Consider the following 18,703-nt stretch of genomic DNA (forward strand, 5'->3'; position numbering starts at 1 on the left):
CAGGTCCTGGCCAGCAAGCCTCTGTCCTCACTGCCTTAGCTAGCCCCCATTCTCCCCCCTTCCCCCAGCAAACACACCATAGATCACATGGGCCACTGAGTCCAAATATCCCCCCAAAGGCGGTCACACACACACACGCACACCCCCAAAGCCAGGTGGGGGTGGGAAGCTTGCAGCTCTTTTGTATATACATGAATTCCTTGGTCTCCATAGCCAGGAAGCCAACGCCACATCCCACCTGGCCAAATCTCCTCCTCCGCCCCAGACCAACTGTGATCTCGGCCAGGACTCAGCCTGCTCCGAAAGCGAAAAAGCCCCTTTTCTCCCGACAAACTCTCAAGTCCTTGCTGACCTCAGTACAGGGCTCGCTTACTTTGGTGACTTGATCACAGTGGAAAAGTATCTTCACAGGGGAGAAAACACCAGGTGCTAAAGGACTCTTTAATCTAGCAGAGCCAAGTACAACAAGGATCAGTGGCTGGAAGCTAAAGCCCAACAAATTCCAATTAGAAACGAGGCGCAGATCCTGAACAGGGAGGGTGATTAACCACTGAAACAACCTGTCAAGGGTAGCGATGGGTTCTCCCTCTCTTGAACCTTCTAATCAAGACTGGCTGCCTCTCTGGAAGACGCTTGAGCCAGGATGAAATTCTACACCTGTGCTACACAGGAGGTCAGATTATGATCGGCTGGTTCCTTCTGGCCTTAAAATCTACGACTTTAAGTGGGGGCTGAACTCTTCAGAAAATCTGCTCCCAATCGCGTATGCTGAGCCCTTGGGACTCTGGCCCTAAAAGGCTGAACTCAGCGGCAGATCACTAAACCCCCCTGGTCCCACCAGTTCCAACCAGGTCCCGCATTTTCAGGCCTCGCCCTGTCCCTCTCTAAAAGACGTCCTCCCCCTACCCTGCCCTTGAGCCCGGAAAGCAGACAAGCTCGTTCGTACTAATACAAATTTTAATGCACATATTAAATAAATATTTCAATCATTTCATATTAAATTTGTACACGACAAAAAAAAAAATCCTCAAGGAAACAAAAACAAGCAATCACAAAGACCGGATAAGAAGCCACCCGGGTTCTGGCTTTGATACGGTGTCTCTGTTCTTTCTCCCCATTAATAATCTTTTTAATATTCGCAAAAAGAAAAGGAGTACTTGTGGCACCTTAGAGACTAACCAATTTATTTGAGCATGAGCTTTCGTGAGCCACAGCTCACTTCATCAGCTGTGGCTCACGAAAGCTCATGCTCAAATAAATTGGTTAGTCTCTAAGGTGCCACAAGTACTCCTTTTCTTTTTGCGAATACAGACTAACACGGCTGTTCCTCTGAAACCTTTTTAATATTATTTTTAACCCTTTGCAGAGTCCTCCTCCCAGGGCTTGGTTCAGAGCCAGGATGGCTGGAAAATTTCCCATCAATATTTTCCCCCCACAGGGAATCTGGGCATTTGACAAACTGAAGTTTGCCGTTAAAAATGGCCACTCTCCTCAGAGCAAACCCGTCTGTGGTGGCTGGGAAATTTGGCCTCAGAATGGAAAAAACCATTTTTTTTAAATTCAGCCAAAAACTGCTGAAAGTGTTTTGGTTTTTGGAATTTTTGTTTTAGCCACAAAAAAAAAGGGGCAGTTTTCAATGAAGAGTCACAATAGTTCGTGGGGACAAACCTCTCTCGTTCAGTCACCGCCCCCTGCCCTGCCATCGCAGCTTTAGAAAATTCCCAGGTTCCTTTTGTTAACAGAGGTGCCATCTCCACCCAGGATTTTGCCTGGGGGCATCTCTATCCCCCCATCCGCTCCAGCCTCTTGCGGAAAGATGGGGAGCTGGGAAAGCAGCAGCGTTGTGGGATCAGAATAGTATCAAACCACCCCTTGTCCAGCTAAAGAAATAGCTATATCAATAATGGGAAGCCACAGGCAGCCCAGTTACCACCAGAAACCCAACAGGGACCTGAGTAGAGCTGGGGAAAGAACCCAGGAGTCCTGGTTCCTAGTCTTCAAATCCCTCCCCCACCTCTTTTATTTCCCATCTTTTTTCTTTTCAAATCAGCCTCCAGTTCTTTATGTTAAGTCGTACTTTGGTCCCAGACTGGGGTGGGGTTTTGTTGTGGCTTGTTTGTTTTAAACCGATTTTTTCGCCCCCTTTCCCCTAGAGCTACAGAAATAAAACACAACCTCCAACCGGCTAGAGTGAGTCTACGGGAAGGGGCTTTCCCTGATCATGAGTCCTTGAACGTGTCATTGCTTTTTTAACGTTGGAATACAAAAATAGAGCCTCTTTCTTTTCTCTTCTTGTGAAAAACAAAACAAAACAACTAGACCCGGTCATTTTTTTCCTCCTTTTTTTCCCTTTTTTTAATAACCATATAAAAAAAAGTCTCTAGTCACAGTCCAGCACATCCCTAGGCAGAGGAAAAGGGGGCGGGGCTCAGGAGGCAGGGGGCGGGGCAAGTCAGGGGCCCAGCCGAGGGCTGGAGTTTCGAGTCCTTTTACTTCTCCGGTTGAAGGGGTAATTGAGGAACTCAAAGCGTCTGTGGGGCTCAGTGGTCTGGTGGCCCTTGGGGAGCCTCTTCATGAAGTGTACCTCGCGCTGGTGCTGCCGTGTCTTGGAGCCCTTGCGGGGCCGGCCCTTGCGGGTGAAGGCCATGTACCAGCCCTCGTACTTGGCGTTCTGCAGTGCCGTGTAGTTGTTCTCCAGGACGATCTCCGTGAAGACGCAGTCTTTGCCTTTGCCGTTGCTCTGTGGAGGGGAAGAACGGGGACACAGATACAGTCAGCAATGGTTGGACTTCACTGTGGCCAGCCCCAGCTGCTCACAAAGCAGGAACCAGGCCCCCAAAATCATGAGACTGGCTTCAAAAAAGAGCTTTAAAAATAATAAATGCGGGAGTCTCCTTCTGAGCCTAGAGGGGTCACGTTCCCAAGCTTGTCTCGTCTCTACAACCACCAGGGAGAGAGAGACTAAAAACTTCCCTGTTTAAAAATGAAAGCTGGGATTCTCCTGTGATCCCCCAGCCCCAGGAGCTGGGCTTTAAGCAAAACAGCCAGTATCAGGAAACTCACAGTCGAGTCACACGATTTGGCAGTGCTGCGGTTTGTGCTGCCCGGAACCAAAGGACGTGGCCGTCCGCTCAGAAGTCAACCAGAACCTCTTTGCAGGAGTTGGTGGTATTTCCTGCTTCCAGCTAGGCCAGACACATCCCAGGACACTGGGAGCCGGGTTCCTAGTTCTGCTACCTTCGTCATTTTCCCTCCCTCATGGTTCCTACAGCTCTCTGCTCTGGGAAGCAGAACAAACAAAGGCAAGTAACGCTGGCCTGATGTCTTTATTTCAGGTTCCCTACGTGCTTCACAAATCTGAACTGATGTCATTGTAATTTGTGTTGCAAAAAAGCATTTTTATAACTGTTTCACCAAGTGAGAAACTGAGGCATGAAGAGATTAGCTGACTTGCCCAACACCACCCCGGGCAGAGATGGAACTAGAACTCACGAGTCCCATCTCCTTGTTGCTCTCGCCCTTGGAAACACCCCCCTGTCACTCAGGTCCGTATTTTAATGCTCTAACTCAGGGGTAGTCAACTGGGTTTTGTCAAGATCCAAATTTCTTGGTCAAGTTATAGTCAAGGTCCAGACTTCAGAGAAAATAATAAAAAAAATAATAATAACGATAGGAAGTAAAAGATTTTGGGGTCCATCCAAAAGCTGGCGGTCCGGATTTGGCTGGCGGTCCGGATTTGGCTGGCGGTCCGGATTTGGCTGGCGGTCCGCCTATTGGCTACCTCTGTTCTAACTGGTGCTTTAGTCCTCTATCCTCTCCTTTGATTGGCTCAAATAGCATCACATGACCACTGAATTTGCAACCGAGAAGTACGGCGCACGCTGAGGAGGCCCGCACGGCGCACTTCCCAGTCCCCGGGTGGCCGCAGTCCCGGTTAGGAGGAAGGCCTCACTTCCGCTATTTAAAACACACTCGGGAGGAGTGTGACGGACAGGACCGGATGCTGCGCTGCAGATGGGACAACCCTGGCCCCAGGCTAGGGTGATTCCTCTGGCCCTGCTGTAACGCCTAGTGCCTGAGGCCAAGGCCAGGGCATGGCAGCACATTTCCAATGAACAGGGAATAGTCTCTCTCGCTCTGAAATGCAACTCTCGGCAGCTCCCAGGGGCTGAGCATCTGCAGCTTCCCCTGACTGCAGCTGGTAGGCTGGGAGCTCAGCGCCTGTGAAAGCTCATGCCCGTGTGACACACCCATATACACACGTCCTGCCAGGCACCCTCCAGCCCCTAGCGTGTGTCATCGCCTGGAGCATGGAAGGAGCGTCATCACGGGAGATGGGGCTGCACCCAAACAGCTCCAAACACGGCATCCTGATCCCAGATTTCCAGTGGGGCCCTAGGGGTTGGGCTCCAGCTACAAACCCCTCGAACCTGGAGGGGAGTTTGGCTACCAATCCAGACCTAGACTCAACTGCCCTGACAGTACAAACAGTTACACTCATGCACAGTGATACCCACACAAACAGCCCCATGGGGTAGGAGCTGTCCTCACTTGTCCGTACAGCTCCTAGGCCAGTGGGGCCCTGATCCTGGAGAGGGCTCTGCAGGTGCTGGTGCAGCATACTCCATCACAAGGGTCTGTACTGTCTTCCATATCCCTCCCGGCGTGAGCCTTAGGCTAGGTCTACACTGGCAATTGAGCAACAAAACATTTGTGGTTCAGAGGTGTTAAACCCCCACACACACACCCTGAAAGACAAAAGTTTTGCCGTGGCAAGTGCCAATGTGAACAGCGCGTTGTAAAAGGCAAACGCTGCTCCTTGGGGTGGAAGGATTTGCCGACAAAGAGCGGCTACACTGCCCGACGTTTAGCGACGCGGCTGTGTCGTGTAGACAGAGGCGTCGTGACCGCGGGCCAGCTGGGCAGGCAGAGGGAGAGAAAGAGACCGGAACTGATAGAGGTGTAAAACTCAACCCGCCAGGACTAGAAACGAGCTGGAGTCTCTAGCCCTCCTGGCTGGGATGAAACAGGCTCCTGAGACATGGAGCTGAATGGGATCTGGGGCAGCCCTGGCGTAAACCGGCGACCAGTCCAGATCTCCCGCGCTGGAGCTGCTCTGATTCTGAAGCCCAGATTAAAAGGGCTGCAAATCGGAGGCTGGAAAGCGGCAAAAGAGGCATTAGAAAGAGGGCGAAATCCTGGCCCAAGTGAAGTCCGGGGGAGTTTTGCCCCCAAAGCAGGGGAGGGGTTCACCCACAGGTTTTATTGTAATAGGCTGAATCCTTCCCGCTGGAGTAAGGACAGAGTAAAAGGGGAGTAAGGAGCCAGCATCTGGCCTGACAGCAGCAGCGCCTGGCATTTCTGGAGCAGCCACTAAGATGCTCATGGACAGTGCTGGAGGACATGCGGGGATCGCGTCACCAACTGCAGAAGGGAAACTGGCTCTGGGGTGAAGCATGGAGCTGGTTAGCCACGCACAGCAACACTACATAACAAGTTAGGACAGGAAGCACAGAGTGCGGGGCCCAGATGGCAACGGAGCTCTCGGAAGGCAGAGTGTCATTTCCCAAGCTGGACCCCAGGGTTTATAGTCTGGGTCCTGAGACGAATGCCCTGGGATCCCCAGTGAGCAGGAGCGGCCTGAGCAAGCTGTTGGCCAGTCCGAGCTCTTGCAGCAAGGGGCAGGCAGCATCATATATACACCTGACGCCATGTGCCAGAAACGGGGAGAGTCCTCAGACCCGAGGTGAAGCCTCCCTCTCCAAACCCCTGGGCTCCCTGGGGGGCTGGGCACTGGTTGAGCTCCCGGCGCACTAGCCTGGTTAGACAACGTTTGGCTCCTTTCAGGGGCCCCGCACCCTGATCTGCGCCCCTGCGCTGTGTTGCTGACGGCAGCCGCATGTGAGCAGTGAGATCAGGCACCCAAGCAGGTGGCAGGATCCGCACAGCGCAGGGAGCTCATCATCCCTCACAGCCAGATCACACCTGCAACATCCGGAAAGAAATGGCCACGGGGAAGAGAAGCGGGTGGGCAGGGCAGGCACTTAATGTCCGGCAGCAGAGCCAGGCCAGCTCATAATGTCCGGCAGCAGAGCCAGGCCAGCTCTTAATGTCCAGCAGCAGAGCCAGGCCAGCTCATAATGTCCGGCAGCAGAGCCAGGCCAGCTCATAATGTCCGGCAGCAGAGCCAGGCCAGCTCAGAGTCAGGGAGGAGGGGAAAGGGGACAGGGCGGCATCACTGCAAGGTGGAGAGAGAAATCAGATTTAAGCAGTTGCACTAAGCCTTCCTGCTCCAGACCAGGATATGGGGAAGGATGGACGGGGCTGGGAATGTGGGCCAGGAGGCGCAGTTTGGCGCATGCGATCGCGCGTGTACTCGCCATTCACGCAGGCAGCTAACGAGCCTGTGGCCAGCCAAGCCCCTGGCGGAGTGAGCCTGCGAGCGAGACACCTGGCGCACACCTGCCGGGCTAAGCCAGGCAGGCGCAAATCTCTGCAGAACTGCCACTCTCCCTGGCTAGCTGACGTGAGCCATGGGAATATATAACAGGACACCGTCCCCTCCTGGCTACCCCATGGCTGCGCTGGCGAGTTGAGAGGAGGAACTGCCCCAATAGCTCTAGCCCCAGCGTTACCTCCTCCCACAAGAACTTCTTCACGCCAGGCCAGGGTTCCCCAGCGCTGGGATTCCTGCATGTGCAGAACCAACTCTGGTGCCCCAGAGCACTGCAATCAGGGGCCGGCGCAGGAATTCCTCACGAGCCAGATCCCCTGCTGGTGCAAATCAGAGTCTACAGATCGCAACGGCACGCCACCGATTTGCACCAGCCGCCGGGTTTCTTGTGTCTAAACTAGGCTCCTAAACCAGGGTCTGCCCGAAGAGCAGTGAAATAAACGTGTGTGAAGCTATGGAGAGAGGGAAGAGGAGATAATGGGCCCACAGGGATGAGAGCCCAAGAAATGCCAGTCTAGGTACATGCAAGTGGGGGCAGGGGCAGAACAGGGGGTGGCTGGTTGAGCTGGCATCACTCGCTCCTGCCAGCAGCTGTTCAGAGGGCCTGGGGACGAGAGTGCCGGAAGCAGCTACCGGTGCAGGTCTGTGCATTGCCTGATCCCCCTCGGTCCCCCCCAGATGAGTGCCAGGGAAGGAGAGTAACACAAAACCTTCCCACCGATCCTGGCCCGAAAGTGGAGTTTACCCTCCCGCTGCCCCGAAGAGCAGCTCCCCCATGGGGAAGGAAGCGTTGGGGGTTCAGGGGTCATGCACAGGATGGGCCAGCCCCACGGAGCAGCTGAACGCTCTGGGTGCTGGTCCCAGATCATCAGAGCAGGCCAGCTATTTGTGAGGAGAATCATGGAATTCGCCCCCGTGACGCCCAGCTTGACAGCCCCATCGCCTCCTTGATCCCCACAGCCAGGTTCTCCCCTTCCCCTACCCCTCAGGGGCCTCTGGATCAACACCTCCCTCTGTCCATCCCCCTCTTCCCTGTGGGGCACTGAGTTCCCAGGCCTGCCACCCCTTACCTTGCCAATCAGCTTCCCCTTCTTGTTCATGCAGATGTAGAACCCGGTCTCAGCCCCTTTGATGCGCACGCGGCTCCCGAAGGTGTCCGTCTCAACGATGAGCTTGGCTGGCGGGAAGGAGAAAGGCCAGGTCATAGCGACGGGCTCCAGCAGGCACCCTCCACACCGCTCCCCACATGGAGGGAACGCACTGATCCACGGCCCCCACACCGCCGGTACCCGCACCTGACTCTGAGCACACCAGGACCACCGTCGGCTTCCTGTTACGCCCGGGCTAGATCAGCAATCCAGCCGCACCGGAACCAGCACAGAGCGACGGCCCAGCTAGCCAGGCGTCCCACCTCTGGCCAACACTAGATGCTTTGGAGGACGCTGCACAAGCCCCAGAATGCACCTCTTGCTAGGCCAGGCTATGCCGAAGGGCCCGTATTGGACAGAGAGAGGTGCCTCACTGTCAATCTCACAGGAAGGGCACTGCCTGGGACTAAGAAGACCACAGATTCCCTGGCTGACCATGGTACAATCCCTTAGTGATTCCATGCCTCAGTTTCCCCTCTGTGAGAAGGAGATGATGGCACTTCCCTGCCTCACAGGGAGGCTGGGAAGATCAATAAGATCGTGATGCTGTGATACTAAGAGCACAGGGGCCGTGTCAGTTCCCCAGGCATCTAGACTTTAGTTGGGAGCTGCAATCTAGATAGCTGGAGAGAGCAAAGTCACCCTGGATGCTAACTCAGCACCAAAAGGACAGGCAGGGAGGCAGATCTGGGAACTGAATCCAAGCCAAGGGGAAGGAAGGGGGAGCTGCTTAACCCTCCTTGCATCTCCTCCCCTTGCGGTTCAGGCCCTCGCTCCGTCACTCAGCGCGCCAGGCCCGAGCGGGCGGAGGGGGCCTCTCTCTGCGGTGACTTTGTGGCTGGCAGGGGAGACACCAACGGGCACGGCCACCCTGCTAATGTGTTTCACCTTTGCGCGAGTTGAGGGGGCATATTGATTCGGGCTCCATGTTTTAATGGAGCCATCGATCGGCGGCCGAAGGAGCGATGCAAATCGCCGATCGATGGCACGCCTATAAATAGACCTGTCACCATCTCGTCCCTGCCTCCTCCCTGGGAGCGCGAGGGCCGGAGCCCAGCCGCCCAGAGCAGGGAGCTCCCCCCAGTACTTCAGTCTTGTTGATGCTGCCAGCAGAGAAAGCTTCTTGCAGCAGGAGCTACAGGAAAGCCCAGCAGGGACCTGCTCTTAAATATCCACTGGCCTGATCCGATCTCACCCTCCTGCAAAGGGGGAGTAAGTCTCTCAAGGTCAGTGACGCTGCCCGGGGTGAATGGGAGGAGTTAAGCCTATAACTATAGGATGCAACTGACATGAAACAGGAGCAGGTCTACTCCTGAATCAGCTGAGCAGCCGCCCCCGTCACAGCCCCCGGGTGAGGCTGGCAGGATCGGGCCCTCGTGACACTGTAGCAATCTGGGGAGCTGGTGACTAGCGCTTCCCACAAGGGCTGTCGCTGACGTTTGCACTTCATGGCCTTGAGGTTTGAGCACCCACAAGGGCCTCTGGGATCACTGAGCGAGAGCTCGGTGTCACGCAACCTACGCTCACCTGCGACAAGCGAACGGGCAGGCTTGTATTGGCCCGGGACAGGCGGACCAGTCGCCACGATCTGGCATTGTCAGCTCAGCGCAATGGATCTCCCGCCACACCTTCAAACCAAGGCTCTCAAAGCCCCTTGCAAATATTGCTTCATTGAGCTACATTAATTAGCTGAATCAGCAACAATCACCCCCATCTTACAACGCACAGTGGGACGTAATGACGTGCCCAAGTCATTGGTGTGGCCAGGAGTTGAAGCCAGGAACACCTGGGCTCCAATCACTAGAAGAGCCTCTCTCCCCTCCACAGGACTCTGTCCTTTTGCAGACGCCTCCCATGGCAAGAACTGCTCTCTCTTTTGTTTTGGCCTTGTGTTGCTTGCAGACCGACAGCTCCTGTGTTCTGCCCCAGAGGCAGCTCCACTTCAGGGAGCGAGCGAAGCGATCAGCTCTGTGGTTTGGACCGGTTCTGGTAGTGCTCTGGGATCCTTGGGGTTGCAGGCACTGGACTGATGCGAGGGGCTGGGGCTTTTTAGAGAGGATACAAAACTACCTTTGAAAACCCCAGGGAAGAATTGCACAAAGAGTCCACGCTATTATTAACACCCCCCTGGAATGGCAGCCAGACTGGGACCAGTCTGGGACAGGGACTGCCTTCCTTGTGATTAATCTGTACAGCGCCTTGCACAGGGCATTGGAGTCCCTGGGCACTACCAGAATGCCACCACTGCCCCCGAGGTCACTGAAGCAAAGGGAAGTGATGGGTCTCTGGGCAGGTCCTGCCCTTTAACCTCTCCAGGCTAGCTAGCACCCGCATGCTGTCCGCCAGCCAGGCCCTGCCCTCAGAATCCTACGCTATTCAGTCACGACAGGACAAGTCAGAGTCTGAGCTGCCAGCCTGGCACACCAGCTCAGCCTGCAGCCGCAGTTAAGAAAGCCCGTTGCAAATCATCACCAGGAGCCAGACCCCCCCTAAAAGAGGGACTTCGACACAGAGGGAAGCCTCAGCCAGGGGGCCAACTCCTCTGTTCCTGCAGGTCAGCTAGACAGATGGGAAGGCTTCAGCAAAGCAAGGTCCACTGAACAAGCGGGAACACTTGTCCAAGACCCCCAGCCTCACAATGCCAGCACAGCCTCCCACCCCAAAACGGTCCAGACTGAGCCTGATGCCCTGCTGTGGATCTGGCCTTCAAAGCCCACTGGTACCAAACCCGCTTGGACTGGGTCTCTCCCACATGGGCAAGCTGAAGTTTGAATTGATGAGCTATGATGCCTATCCTCCTCCCCTCGCCCCCGTCACACCCCCTCCACCTCCTCTCCTTGGACCGGCACCTCCCAGAATGCACCAGCACCATCCAAACATCTCCAAAAATACAACTTGAGCCGAGGCTCCCTGGAACAGAGTCCCTGCAACGGGGACCCCTTAGTGATCTGCCTCTGGAGGGGGCCAGGGGAGCGGAATTGATCGGAGAGGCAGTAAAAGGTTTAAAGAGCATTGATTTTCTTTCCCTTTGCTGATCGATCGACAGATCGGGGGGGGGAGGGGGGGAGAGGAGGGAGTGGAGGAAAGCCTGAGGAAAAGCGGCACAAACCCACAGCTTTAAAGATGCACATCTCTTTCCTCTCCGCCTCCTCCCCTGATTTATAGCCCTGTTGGTTGCTTTTGCTTCCCCGCACCAGCCTGGCCGGGGAGCCGCTCTGATGCCAGGCAGCTGCTCACGCCGAGGGCCCTGTAAGCACTCAGCTCCAGAGAGCAGCTCGATAGAAACAATAGGGGTGCAAAAGAAAAGACGAATCCCAGCCCGTCCCAGGGACACGCAGATCCCAGGGCTGTACGCTGGATTCGGGCAACCTGCGCCCTTCCAGAACCAAATCCCCCAGCCCCAAAAGATGCAGCCTGGAATAAATCATACAGAAATCAGAGCACTTTGGGATCGTTGCTGGGGGATTCAGCACCATTTCCAAGTCACTTGGCCTGCGGACATTGTAATCCGGATTAAAGCCGCTCGGGGTTGTTTTTTGCCAAAGATGCAGCTCAGGAAGGATGAGGAGGGCTTTATGATCCATCCCACTTTGCCCATAATTAAAAAGTCGGTCAAATATTGACAATTAAGACAAATAACCGTGAACAGTACACGACATTAAGTCGGCAGTAAAAACGTCACAGCGGGGAAAGCGGTCAGTTGTGGAAATAAATCAACCCTTTTATTCCCATCCGAAAAATATAATCCAAATGCTTTTCATTTTTAAATTTTTCTTAAAGGGGATTTTTAAATAACAGTTGTTGGGGTTGACTTTTTTTTTTAAAAAAAAAAAAAGCTTAACATATTCAACTCTATTCTTTCACGTAAGTGACAGATTTATCCCAGTAAAATTATGTTTCATGCTAAAACTTTGAAGGGAAAGTGGCTACGTAAATGCTGAAAAAATGCAGCGAGACACACTTGATCCTCTAACTGGACTGCGAAGAGGAGAAAGTATTCAGGAAATGTTAAAAAAGGTGAAAGTCAGAAGAGTTTTAATAGCTCTTCCAGACATGGGGGTCTCTCTAGAGATTCATATAGAACAACCCTGAACCTCTATCTTAACATTTACAGACTTGCAACTCTTTTAAAACTTTACATCTGAAAAACTGCTTGTACTTTTTCTGGTTTAGATCAGTCTTCGTTTTTCTTCTTAGCTCTTCAAATGCTTAACCTTTTTTATTACTTTTTAATAGAGGTTTTCACACTGCCACTAGCCCTCCCCCCTCTTGCTGGCTTTGTTTAGCTTGGTCATTATTTAAATTTGCAATAGCTGCTCTTCTTTTATATATATATATGTATGTGTGTGTATATATATATATTTTTTTTAAAAACAAGAAGAGATTTTTTTCATTTCCTGGGAAATAATCTAATACCCTTTCAACCTGGAGCTGCTTTATGCCAGGGCTATTTCATTTGAAAGGTTAATACAGAGCAAGATGTGGAATCCACACTTAGCTCTAACTATTAAAGTTCATCATAAAATTTTCAGCCAAACCAAAATATATATATTTTCCGCTAATCTCTCTGAGCAAGAAAGGGAAATTGCAGCTAATACCAAAGAAAAACAGTAAAGATTCGAATGTGTAGCACATATAAATACATACACATACAACAGACATGAGCGTCTCCTGCCTCTGAAAGAACAGGAGGACTTGTGGCACCTTAGATACTAACCAATTTATTTGAGCATAAGCTTTCATGAGCTACAGCTGAAAGTGATGATGAAGTGAGCTGTAGCTCATGAAAGCTTATGCTCAAATAAATTGGTTAGTCTCTAAGGTGCCACAAGTCCTCCTTTTCTTTTTGCAGATACAGACTAACACGGCTGCTACTCTGAATCCTGCCACTGAATTCACCAGGAGCGGGAGCCAGCCTGTACCCTCATAGCTGCGTCCCACATGGGCGCAGAGACTGCCAAAGGCCTGCAACAATTTAGAGGGTCCCCAGCTCTGCTAAGACCCCTGACTTCCTGTATGTGTTTGACCATTTGATTGTGTAATTAACACACATGATCAAAGTATTTAGACTTTCACACGTCTTGGGGCTGCTCTGTCACACTCTTTCCCCTCTGAGAGTGAAAGCTGCAGGGACTGGTGTCTTTCCATGGGTGCCCTGTCAAAGGCCCCATCTGGGAGGCTCTAGGAATGGAACACCCTTGCAGGTGGCAGAGAGAATCCGTCTCTAGACTGATCTCCAATTCCAGAGCCTCCTCGCTTTTGTCTCTGGAGCTACACTGCAGTCCTCTTCACCTCCTCCCTCCTCCCTCTCTGTACCTTAGCTCCGGGCTAGCCCGGATGGGTGTGGAAGTCTGGGGCACAGAGTATATTTAAGGGAAATACCACTCCCATTCAGAGGTTAGTTCTAATTTGGCCCCCCTTCCAACAAATCAGTAACTCATTTCTGTTTCTTTGAAGGGACTATTTGCAGCCATCTCTGTCCTGGAGCCCAGCCTGCCACCGGCTGCAGCAGCTATCGAACGGCAGGCCCGCAACGCACCCGGGGTCAGGTGTAAAAAAACCCCCACAGCTCCTATTCCCTCCTTAGATACGGTGTCACTTGGAACACACCTTGACAATTGGCTCACATCAGAGCTAAGTCTTATTATAAACAATTGACCCCCATGTTCTCCCTTTGCAGGACCCCACGACCCAAACGATTTCAATTATTCCTGGCTCACAAATGGGACGGGAACCATCCGTTACTATGCTGCACTGGTAACACTCCCCCATCACTGTCTGTTCCCCCGCCCCCACATGCACCCCATCATGTGCCCTTACCATGAGCGTCCCCGTCCTCGGCCATGGCATTGATTTTCTTGTTGTCCAGGACTTGCACATGCTTCCCGCTGGTCCGGCTGTACAGCTGGTAGGTGCGGACGAGCCGTCGGCTGAGCTGGTCCGTCACCAGGCTCTGCTCCCTCACATGCTGTGTAAAATTAGGTGGGGACTGAACAGTTACCTTTAGGAAATTAAAAAATATACAACACACCATTATAATCTCTGCTCCTCCGAGGGGCTAATGGGCTGTGTGACGGTCGCTGGCCTCCAGCGGGGGGTGACGCGGCAGCTAGTTTGTATGGTGCAAAGCCAGGATCACTATGGGTTGTAGCACTCATACCGTGCTTTCCAATGTACAGCACTGCACAAACATCGACCAGCAGCGAAAAGGAAATCACTGGCTCCAGGCGTGCGCGGGCGATTATAGTTTGGCAGGGCGGATTCTGACCGTAGTTATGGCAGTTTTAGAACTAGTGTCATTCCATTGACTTCAGAGGAGTTACTTCGGATTTATACGGTTGGAAACCAGATCAGACTCCAGGCTGGTGCATACTGAGGAGCAAACTCCTCTCTCATTTACGCTGTCAGCCGTCAAGCCACTGACTCTGAGGGAGTTACTCCAGATTTACCTCCCAATTGACAGCAGTATCTGTACCACTACATGATACAGCGTCCTTACATCGTCCATGGGAAGAGAATGGTTCGCGCATTTTGTAACCACGGTCCTAAGGTGTCACCTAGCCATGTGCATGTATATATAGGTAATATCGTTCCCATTCGTTTTTAACAACTGCTTTTCTCTCTGGCCCTTTGCTCTTTATTTTTCTGCTCTTTCAAACAACCCCCTTCTAATTTTTGAGTCCTCGTTCAATGAAAACCCACCGATCATGGCAGAGCCCTGAACTGCTCCAAGGGAACCGTGCCTGCGACCAAAATAACCGACGGCACAGAAAGCAAACACATCCACAAATTATCCCCCAACTGGACTCAGCCCTGTGTAGCAGCCACGGCAGTTTGCAATTGTTTTTCCCTCTAATATTTATGAACGGCTCCATTTCCACCGAGCCCGGCAAGGGGTTTCCCACCAGCAGCCACCCCCTCCCAAACATTCCAACTAAACAGAAACCCGTTACTGACCCAGTTCTCTACAGAACCAGCTGTGCCACTGGTGGGCTTTTGTTCCCGGTCAACAATTTGGGGAGCACCAAATCTGCTTTTCCTCTGCCAGTCAAGTCTGCTCAGAATTCCCTGGCCCTGGGCTCAAATCCCTCTTTTAAGTCTGAAAGGTTTTGCTTGCCCCTGACATTTATAAAGACGTATTCTGAGCAAATGTTGAGGAGATCGCTGTTCTCAGCATCACCCGAGCCCCCCGCCCCACCTCCATGTCAAACATGAAGGATTCCTCCCTGCTATCAGAACAGCCACTGCTTCCCCAAAGCTGAGTTTATATAGATATCTCTCCCTGACAATTTAATCTCTCTCTCTCTCTCTCTCTCTCTCTCTCTTTGTGTGTGTGTTTCCTATGGATGTTTTTTGGATAATATCTCTAGGTTCTCTTGCCAACTCTGATGAGGGTACCATGTGGAGAAGAGGATTGCCTGCCATACGGCTATTTGGTCTCCATCTGATACTCCAAAATATTGCAACTATGTTTTAACACAACTCCTTCTCGCAGGGTTGGCTCTGTTCCCTTTGCTTTCCACCCCCTTCATGCCGGAATCGTTATTTTTCCAAGCTTCCAAAATTGTAGATCAATGTCCTTTTTAAACAAAACCTCCCACCTGTAACGTCTCGATTGTTCCCACCCTGGGTTTGAAATCTGAGGGACCGCAATTCCCCGAGGTGGATTTTGCACAGCATCGAGCTGTGCTGAGGACGGGCTGTTGAATATATTCACAACACGATTCGAAGCTTTAGCCATCAGAAAGAGTGACGCTAAAGACTGACATTATGGGCTGGGCCAAATCAGATTTTTTTCTTTTTTTTTTTTTAAAAAGTGAAGGCGTGTGTATAAAAAAAGACCCAATAGTGGAAAACCCACAATGCTACTTGCAATTAAAATAACCAAGCCACATACAAGTGGCTCTAATTTCAAGCAATCAACCTATACTTCCTGCTTTGTCTTTTGGCTCTTCTTCTCATTTCATTTCTTAAATCTGCAGCCTGCAGTAAGTAACCTTTTCTCCTTGAACCTCCTACAAATGGATTATTTTCCCTGGACCTTGGTGTAAAATAACTCTCCTTTCTGCCTCGTGTCTCCTGGGTCAAGAGTTACCACCAGTTTCCCCCTTCTTCCGAAAAGTCCCCTTGGATTATTATTATATTTTTGTTAAAAAGCAGATTTGGCTCTGGAACAATTAAACAACAAGATTGTTTTTACTGGTTGGCTTCAAAGAAAGAAAGAATAAAAGAAGATACTTACCTGAGCTTGTAAGGAGAGAACAAACAAGTGCAATAACCTAAAATGGGGGGGTGGGGGAGAAAAGGGAAGGGGGAAAAAAAAGAGGTGTGAAGTGATTGCTTTGAAATGGAGCTGAAATAAATGTGGAAAATAAAGGCAGGGGGGTTTGCACCAGGGCTGGGGGAGGGAAAGCCGACAAATTCAGCCGAGATTACTTACAAATAGCTCAATACGGAGGAGGAGGGCTCCATCCTGGACTGAGCGGGTAGACAGAGCTGTAACTTTGTCAGAGGTGGGCGGCTGGTGCTGGGGGGGGTAGGGGGGGGCTTAAAGGGCTTTTCCAGCACGGTCCTTTCCTTGATGGTGTTGCAAAAAAATATCTAAAAGATTCAGTGGGGCCCAGGGGCGCGTCCCCCCCAAACCAGCTGGCCGCAAGCAGAGAAGGCTACTCAGTGCAGGGGGCCCCGGCTGGCTCGCCCGCCCATCCTCCTGCAGCTCCGATCGCAGGGAGGGGGGGACTAGAAAGGTGGTTGTGGGGGGGACGGGACGGGACGGGCGAAATCTTCCAGTGCCCCCGGGGGCAGCTCCGGGAGCGCAGGATCTGAGCAGCGAGTGGGGAGCCCGCGGTGCGCCCCAGCGAGGAGGGGGGACGTTGGGGTGCAGGTGGAGGGTGAATCGAGGGGGCTCCCCCCTTTTATGGCTGAATGCTGAGAAACCCTTGAAAGCGGCCGGCGCTACGGCGGGGCTGGTCCCGGGGCGCGCCCTGTCCGTGCGCCCAGGCGGCCCCCCTCTCCGCCGGCTGGCGGGAGGCTCCCCCGGCCTTTCTGCGGGGCTCTGCTCCGCTGCCACCCGCGACTGGGGCGGCTTTGGGTGGGGGGCAGCCGGCCACGGGGGGACTGACGGGAGGCGAAGCGAGCCCCGGCTTTAAAAGCGCCGGGCGAGGGGCGCAGGTTGGCGAGGGGCGCAGGGGCCCCGGGGCATGGCTGGCAGAGAAGAGCCACCGGCTGGATCCGAGCCCACGGGCCCCAGGCGCGCAGGGGAAGGCGGCTCGGGCTGGGCTGGGCGCGGCGTGTCCCGCTCTCCGCATGGGCTGGGGGGGTCCTGCTGGCGGGCGGCGGGGTGGGGGGCAGGCTGGTGGCGGAGGCTCCCCGGGTGATGGCCCCGTGTGGGGACGGACGGTGGCGTGTGGCTCGCTCCTCTCCCGGCGCAAAGTGTGGGAGTGAAGCTGGTCCCTCCTCTCGGCTGCAGCTCTCCAATGTCAGACCCCCTTCCCCTCTGGCCTGCGGAACCAGCCCCTCGCCTCCCGGCCTGTGCAGCGCAGGGCACCCCGCTCCGCCGCGGAGGGGCAGGGAGGAGGGGCTGGGAGCGGAAACCTGCAGGCTGCCCGGGCAGGAGGCAGTTAAAAGGGGGGGGCGAGCGGGGGAGGGCGGGGGGCTGTAGGGTACAAGAGGGTGCTGGGGAAAGGGGCTTGTGGGTTAGAGCCACAGCAAGCCTGGGGGCGGGGAGTGTGCAGGGGTTGTGAGCATGCACACGTGTGTGTCAAGGAGCAGAGGTGTGCTTGGGAGAGGGACGGGATGGGGGGGGGCTGGGGCTGAGCCCACACAAGTCATCAGTGGGTGCAGTGCAGACCTACACACCGCAACAGAGAAACGCCAAGATCCCTTTACAGAAAAAAGACCTTGGAAAAAACAAACCCCAAGCTAGATGGGGGGAAATACTGGACAGAAACAAAAGGAGCAGCCGGCTGGGGGCTGCTGTTCTCAAGGAAGGCTAAAGGCTGAATATATGCCGCCTACCCTGCCACCTGTGGACCCTCACTGGCCGCAGTGGTGCTGCCCTGTGAGAGCCAGGCTGAGTTTGGCTCTGAACCAGGTCCATGTGTCTGGACTGACTGAGGATTTGGGAGGGGGATTAAGAAGAGGGGGGCCAAAGAGAAGGAAAGCAATGTAACACCCCAGGCAGCTGGGAAGAGCAGAGTGTTGCAGAAGGAAGAAAACATTCATTTCTAACACAGAGAGAAAGGGCCAGACACCCAGGGCACTACAGAGGTGCCCAGAAATGCCCCTGTGCCCATCAGAGTCTCATCCCTTCTCTTCCATGGGATGGGGGCCAGATTCTCTTTGTGCTTTGAGATTCCCAAAGCAGAAACTTTCCCCTTCGAAACCCAAGAAAGCCTTTTGGGGATAGGGGCTGAAAGTCTGGAGGTCCTGCTTTGAGCAGGGGGTTGGGCTAGATGACCTCCTGAGGTCCCTTCCAACCCTGATATTCTATGATTCTATGAACCCAGACACTGTTTCCGCCCCTTACCCCCAAATCCTAACCTGGCTGCAAGCGCCTTCCCCATTCGGCAGCGCTACCAACCAAGGCTCTTGTCCAGCAAAGCACTTAAAGTACCTGCTTAAAGTTAAGTACCTGCTTAAGTGCTTTCCTGAAGAGGGCTGGTTTCCTCAATGATGGCCTATCAGCTTGGCCAGAGATACATACACTGAGTGTGTCTATGAATGCATGCACAGACACAGAGATCTGTATCATCCCCATCAACCTGCGGCCTGCAGGGTTTGTAGTTACACTGTTCTGTAGCAACAGCCCAGCCCCTGCAATGGGCCTGTGCCCGCTGCGGTGCTTGGTCCATTCCCCTAGCAGTTGTTCTAAGGGTCCAGCCTGCAGATAGCACACCCAGCTCTGGCTGCTCTGTGTCTTTGTGGATTGGGGCAGACGGTGGGAGGCTGCCCTTCTAAGTGTGAGACATTAAAAGGATTACAGTGGAGAACAAGAGTTTTGGGGGCAGAAAACTGTCAACAAATAAATAAGCTGCAGGCCCCGTGGCCTTCACGCCTAATGGAACATTCTTTGCCACACTCCCCCAACACACACAAATAC

At 53.3% G+C, this 18,703-nt stretch overlaps 1 protein-coding gene across 1 annotated transcript; it reads right to left on the reverse strand.

The window, feature by feature from the left end:
* Positions 1-1,019: 1,019 nt before the first annotated feature.
* Positions 1,020-13,557, reverse strand: FGF8 (fibroblast growth factor 8). The gene is made up of 3 exons (XM_075130132.1): positions 13,423-13,557; positions 7,525-7,631; positions 1,020-2,740 (listed from the first exon to the last, which is right to left on the reverse strand). Exons 1-3 carry the CDS (start codon positions 13,445-13,447, stop codon positions 2,453-2,455), a joined length of 420 nt encoding a protein of 139 aa, XP_074986233.1. The 5' UTR covers positions 13,448-13,557; the 3' UTR covers positions 1,020-2,452.
* Positions 13,558-18,703: the final 5,146 nt, after the last annotated feature.

This window comes from Caretta caretta, chromosome 7 (genome assembly GCF_965140235.1).
Source record: "Caretta caretta isolate rCarCar2 chromosome 7, rCarCar1.hap1, whole genome shotgun sequence".
In the NCBI taxonomy this organism is placed as follows: Eukaryota; Metazoa; Chordata; order Testudines; family Cheloniidae; genus Caretta; species Caretta caretta.